Raw genomic sequence first — 6,215 nt, 5'->3', positions numbered from 1 at the left:
GTTTGATGCATTTCTTGTCCGTATCCAGTTATGGAGGTGCCATCAAATAATTTAGGTCAGTGGCTCTCAACTGGGTTTGCCTCATGACCCAAATTTAACCAGGTTGCATCAATATTCCAATTGCGGGAGGGGAAATCACAACCCACCAGTTTAGAAATGCTAATTCAGTAAATGTATGCTCTGTGCACATAAATCATGTTTTTGATTTTGAAAACCTCCCTCCCTTCCTCCAGGACTTGGGTAATAAGGACTTGAACAGAGAGAAGATCTACCTGATCTGTCAGATAGTGAGAGTGGGTCGTATGGAACTGAAGGAGACCAACACCAAGAAGTGTACCCAGGGCCTCCGCAGGCCCTTTGGAGTGGCAGGTAGGTACTAGTGTATGGCATGGGGTAGTGGGCATGGGGTAGTGGGCATGGGGCAGTGGGCATGGGGCAGTGGTCATGGGGTAGTGGGCATGGGGCATGGGGCAGTGGGCATGGGGCATGGGGCGGTGGGCATGGGGCATGGGGCAGTGGGCATGGGCATGGGGCATGGGAGTAGTGGGCATGGGGCATGGGGCAGTGGGCATGGGGCATGGGGCGGTGGGCATGGGGCATGGGGCAGTGGGCATGGGGCAGTGGGCATAGGGCATGGGGCAGTGGGCATGGGGCATGGGGCAGTGGGCATGGGGGCAGTGGGCAGTGGGCATGGGGTAGTGGGCATGGGGCATGGGGCAGTGGGCAGTGGGCATGGGGTAGTGGGCATGGGCATGGGGCATGGGGCAGTGGGCATGGAGTAGTGGGGCATCAGAGCACACACCACAGGGCATGGCAGGGTAGCTCCAGCACACACCAGTGGGCAGTGGGTAGTGGGCATAGGGCATGGGGCAGTGGGCATGGGGCAGTGGGCATGGGGCATGGGGCAGGTGGGCAGTGGAGCAGTGGGCATGGGGCAGTGGGCAGTGGGCATGGGGCAGGGCAGGCATGGGGCATGGGGCAGTGGGCATGGGGCATTGGGCATGGGGCATCCAGCATAGGGCATGGGGCAGTGGGCATGGGGCATGGGGCAGTGGGCATGGGGCATGGGGCAGTGGGCATGGCCCAGCACACACCATGGGCATGGGGCATGGGGCAGTGGGCATGGGGCATGGGGCAGTGGGCATGGGGCAGTGGGCAGGGGCAGGGCAGTGGGCCACAGGGCATGCAGTGGGCAGTGGGACACCACATGGGCAGTTGGCAGTGGGCATGGGGCAGTGGGCATCCAGCACACACCACAGGGGCAGTGGGCACACACCATGGGGCATGGGGCAGTGGGCATGGGCCACAGGGCAGTGCAGGCACATGGGGCATGGAGCAGTGGGCATGGGGCAGTGGCAGTGGGCAGCCCAGCAGGGCAGCGGGCAGCAGTCCAGCACACACCATGGGACAGTGGGCAGTGGGCATGGGGCATGGGGCATGGGACAGTGGGCAGTGGGCATGGGGCATGGGGCAGTGGGCAGTGGGCATGGGGCATGGGGCAGTGGAGCATAGGGCATGGGCTCAGCAGTGGGCAGTGGGCATGGGGCATGGGGCAGTGGGCAGTGGGCATGGGGCAGTGGGCATGGGTACATAGGCATGTGGGCATGGGGGGCAGTGGGCAGCAGGGCATGGGACAGTGGGCAGTGGAGCATGGGGCAGTGGGCATGGGGTCCAGTGGGCATGGGGCATGGGGCATGGGAGACAGTGAATTGCCCAGCACACACCATTGGGCATGGGGCATGGGACAGTGGGCATGTGGGCAGTGGGCATGGGGCACAGGCATGGGCATGGGCAGTCTGCATCCTATAGGGGAAAGTGGGCAGTGGGCATGGGGCATGGGGCAGTGGGCATAGGGCATGGGGCAGTGGGCATGGGCATAAGTAGTGGGCATGGGGCATGGGGCAGTGGGTAGTGGGGAGTCTGAGCAGGGCATGGGCAACAGTGGGTAGTGGACACACCACAGGGCAGTGGCCATAACACAGGGGCAGTGGGCATGGCAGTGAGGGGCAGTGGGCATGGGGCATGGGGCATGGAGCAGTGGGACAGTGGGCAGTGTGGGCATGGGGCAGTGGGCAGTGGGCAGTGGGCAGTGGGCATGGGGCATGGGGCAGTGGGCATGGGGCATGGGGCAGTGGGCATAGTGGGCATGTGGGCAGTGGGCAGTGGGCATGGGGCATGGGCAGTGGGCATGGAGTAGTGGGCATGGGCATAGCATGGGGCATGGAGCAGTGGGTGTGGGCATGGGGCAGTGGGCAGTGGGCATGGGGTAGTGGGCATGGGGTAGGATGGGGCATGGGGCAGTGGGCATGGGCAGTGGGCAGTGGGCAGTGGCATGGGGCATGGCAGTGGGCATGGAGTGTGGGATGGGGCATGGGCAGTGGGTAGTCCACATGGGGGCATGGGGCAGTGGGCAGTGGGGCATGGGGGCATGGCTAGTGGGCATGGGGCAGGGCAGTGGGTAGTGGGCATGGGGCAGTGGGCAGTGGGCATGGGGCATGGGGCATGTGGGCAGTGGGTAGTGGGCATGGGGCATGGGGCAGTGGGGCATGGGGCATGGGGCAGTGGGCAGGCATGGGCATGCGGGCATGGGGCAGTGGGGATGGGGCATGGAGCAGTGGGTAGTGGGCATGGGGCAGTGGGCAGTGGGCATGGGGTAGTGGGTAGTGGGCATGGGGCAGTGGGGCAGTGGGCATGGGGTAGTGGGCATGGGGCAGTGGGCATGGGGTAGTGGGCAGTGGGCATGGGGCAGTGGGCAGTGGGCATGGGGCAGTGGGTAGTGGGCATGGGGCAGTGGGCATGGGGCAGTGGGCATGGCACAGTGGGCAGTGGGCATGGGGCAGTGGGCATGGCACAGTGGGCAGTGGGCAGGGGGCAGTGGGCAGTGGGCATGGGGGCAGTGGGCATGGGGCAGTGGGCATGGCACAGTGGGCAGTGGGCAGTGGGCATGGCACAGGGGCAGTGGGCAGGGGGCAGTGGGCAGTGGGCAGTGGGGGCAGTGGGCATGGGGCAGTGGGCATGGGGCGGTGGGTAGTGGGCATGGGGCATGGGACGATAGGGGATCATTAGTGGGCATGGGGCAGTGGGCATGGGGCAGTGGGCAGGGAGCATGGGGCAGTGGGCATGGGGCCCTGGTGGTATGGCATGGGGCAGTGGGCATGGGGCAGTGGGCATGTGGCAGTGGGCAGCGGGAATAGGGCAGTGGGCATGGGGCAGTAGGCATGGCACAGTGGGCAGTGGGCATGCTTCCAGTGGGCCGAAGTGAGCATGGGGGCAGTGGGCATGAGGCAGTGGGCAGTGGGCATGGGGCAGTGAGCAGGGGGCAGTGGGCATGGGGGCGTGGGCATGGGGCAGTGGGCATGGAGGGCATGGAGCAGTGGGCATGGGCAAGTGGGCAGTGGGGCATGGGGCAGTGGGCATGGGACAGTGGGCAGTGGGCATGGGCAGCAGTGGGCATGGCACAGTGGGCAGTGGGCATGGGGCAGTGGGCATGGCGCAGTGGGCATGTGGGCATGGGGCAGTGGGCATGGGCATGGAGTGGGCAGTGGGCATGGGGCATGGGGCAGTGGGCAGTGGGCATGGGCATGGGGCAGCATGGAGCATGGGCATGGCACAGTGGGCAGGTGGCATGGCACAGTGGGGCAGAAAAGGGGCAGTGGGCATGGCACAGTGGGCAGTGGGCATGGGGCAGTGGGCAGTGGGCATGGGGCAGTGGGCATGGGGTAGTGGGCATGGGGCATGGGGCAGTGGGCATGGGGCAGTGGGCAGTGGGCAGTGGGCATGGGGCATGTGGGCATGGGCGTGGGCATGGGGCATGGGGCAGTGGGCAGTGGGGCATGGGGCATGAGGCAGTGGGCATGGAGTAGTGGGCATGGGGCATGGCATGGGGCAGTGGGGCATGGGGCATGGAGCAGTGGAGTAGTGGGCATGGGGCAGTGGGCAGTGGGCATGGGAGTAGTGGGCATGGGGCAGTGGGCATGGGGTAGCTGGGCATGGGGCATGGGGCAGTGGGTAGTGGGCATGGGGCATGGGGCAGTGGGCATGGGGTAGTGGGCATGGGGCAGTGGGGCAGTGGGGATGGGGCATGGAGCAGTGGGTAGTGGGCATGGGGCAGTGGGCAGTGGGCATAGGGGTGGTGGGTAGTGGGCATGGGGCAGTGGGCAGTGGGCATGGGGTAGTGGGCATGGGGCAGTGGGCATGGGGTAGTGGGCAGTGGGCATGGGGCAGTGGGCAGTGGGCATGGGGCAGTGGGTAGTGGGCATGGGGCAGTGGGCATGGGGCAGTGGGCATGGCACAGTGGGCAGTGCAGGCATGGCACAGTGGCAGTGGGCAGGGGCAGTGGGCAGTGGGCATGGGGCAGGAGTGGGCAGTGGGCATGCGGGGCAGTGGGCATGGGGCAGTGGGCATGGGGCAGTGGGCATGGGGCATGGGGCAGTGGGGATGCGGTAGTGGGCATGGGGCAGTGGGCATGGGGCAGATGGGCAGTGGGCACGGGGCAGTGGGCATGGGGTAGTGGGCATGGGGCAGTGGGCATGGGGCAGTGGGCATGTGGCAGTGGGCAGCGGGAATAGGGCAGTGGGCATGGGGCAGTAGGCATGGCACAGTGGGCAGTGGGCATGGCACAGTGGGCAGTGGGCATGGGGGCAGGTGGGCATGGGGCAGTGGGCAGTGGGCATGGGGCAGTGAGCAGGGGGCAGTGGGCATGGGGGCAGTGGGCAGTGGGCATGGGGCAGTGGGCATGGCACAGTGGTCAGTGGGCATGAGGGCAGTGGGCAGGGGGCAGTGGGCAGTGGGCATGGGGCAGTGGGCATGGCACAGTGGGCAGGTGGGCATGGGGCAGTGGAGCATGGCACAGTGGGGCAGTGGGCATGGGGCAGTGGGCATGCAGTGGGCAGTGGGCATGGGGCAGTGGGCATGGCACAGTGGGCAGTGGGCAGGGCAGTGGGCAGTGGGCATGGGGCAGTGGGCATGGGGCAGTGGGCATGTGGGCACGTGGGCATGGCACAGTGGGCAGTGGGCATGGGGCAGTGGGCATGGCACAGTGGGCAGTGGGCAGGCGGCAGTGGGCAGTGGGCATGGGGGCAGTGGGCATGGGGCAGTGGGCATGGGGCAGTGGGCATGGGGCAGTGGGCATGGGGCAGGGGGCAGTGGGCATGGGGCAGTGGGCATGGGGCAGTGGGCAGTGGCAGTGGGCATGGGGCAGTGGGCATGGGGCAGTGGGCATGGGGCAGGGGGCAGTGGGCATGGGGCAGGGGCAGTGGGCAGGGGCATGGGGCAGTGGGCATGGGGCAGTGGGCATGGGGCAGTGGGCATGGGGCAGGGGGCAGTGGGCATGGGGCAGGGGCAGTGGGCATGGGGCAGTGGGCATGGGGCAGTGGGCATGGGGCAGGGGGCATGGGGCAGTGGGCATGGGGCAGGGGGCAGTGTTAACAACATTTTGAATTGGGATCCACTGATGCTGGTCACAGTTTGAATATTGAATATTGTTTACTAAGTGGATCAAAGAAAATGTCAAATAACCTGAGATGTCATTCTTAATAAAACACTACATTACATTTCTTCCTGTCTGCAGTGATGGACATCAGTGACATCATCAAAGGAAAGATAGAGTGTGATGAGGAGAAGCAGCATTTCATCCCTTTCTTTCCGTAAGTCCTCCCTGCTTCACCCTCTCCTCTCTCCTCTCTCCTCCCTCCTCTCTCCCTTCATCCCTACCCATTTTAGTTGTTGTCATGTGGTTTAAATGTGTGTGTATGTGGGGGGGGGGGGTGCAGGGTCGTGGCAGAGAATGACTTCCTTCACCCCCTGCTGAACAAGGTGACAGCGTCACGAGGAGACAGTGGAGGACAAGGTTGGATGTGGATTAGTTGAATTGATTATCCTCTTCTCTCTTTCTCTAATCTCTCTCTCTCTTTCATCTCATCTCTCTCTTTCTGTTTTGTCTGAACTCTATCTGTCTGGGAGCCCCTAGGTACAGATCTAGCAGACCTTCCCTCCCAATCCTAACCATTGGTGTAGGTAATGCAAAACTGACCCTGGATCAGCGTTCAAGGTCAGCGACTGTGTCCTCCCTCCAGTGTGTGTGGGTGACGTGCGGGCCCTGGTGGGTGACATCGTCCAGATCCGTAAGGAGTGTGTGCGTGTGGACCGTGCGGCACGGTGGTGGCCCGTGGGCTTCCCAGAGATCATCATGCCGGGGACATCCGCAACGACATCTA

General features: G+C 64.6%; 1 protein-coding gene across 1 annotated transcript in view; it reads left to right on the top strand.

Annotated features, from left to right (window-relative positions):
- The window catches only part of LOC115119362 (dedicator of cytokinesis protein 2-like), a 15,576-nt gene extending 9,927 nt beyond the window's left edge, over positions 1–5,649 (top strand). Inside the window, exons 10-11 of the mRNA XM_065014923.1 lie at positions 234–369; positions 5,570–5,649. Coding sequence (XP_064870995.1) covers positions 234–369; positions 5,570–5,649 — 216 coding nt within the window. The remainder of the gene's footprint in view (positions 1–233; positions 370–5,569) is intronic.
- Positions 5,650–6,215: the final 566 nt, after the last annotated feature.

This window comes from Oncorhynchus nerka, unplaced genomic scaffold, assembly GCF_034236695.1.
Source record: "Oncorhynchus nerka isolate Pitt River unplaced genomic scaffold, Oner_Uvic_2.0 unplaced_scaffold_1922, whole genome shotgun sequence".
Classification (NCBI taxonomy): Eukaryota; Metazoa; Chordata; class Actinopteri; order Salmoniformes; family Salmonidae; genus Oncorhynchus; species Oncorhynchus nerka.
The sequence above is the reverse complement of the archived record's forward strand: the minus strand, read 5'-3'. Positions and strand labels throughout refer to the sequence as shown.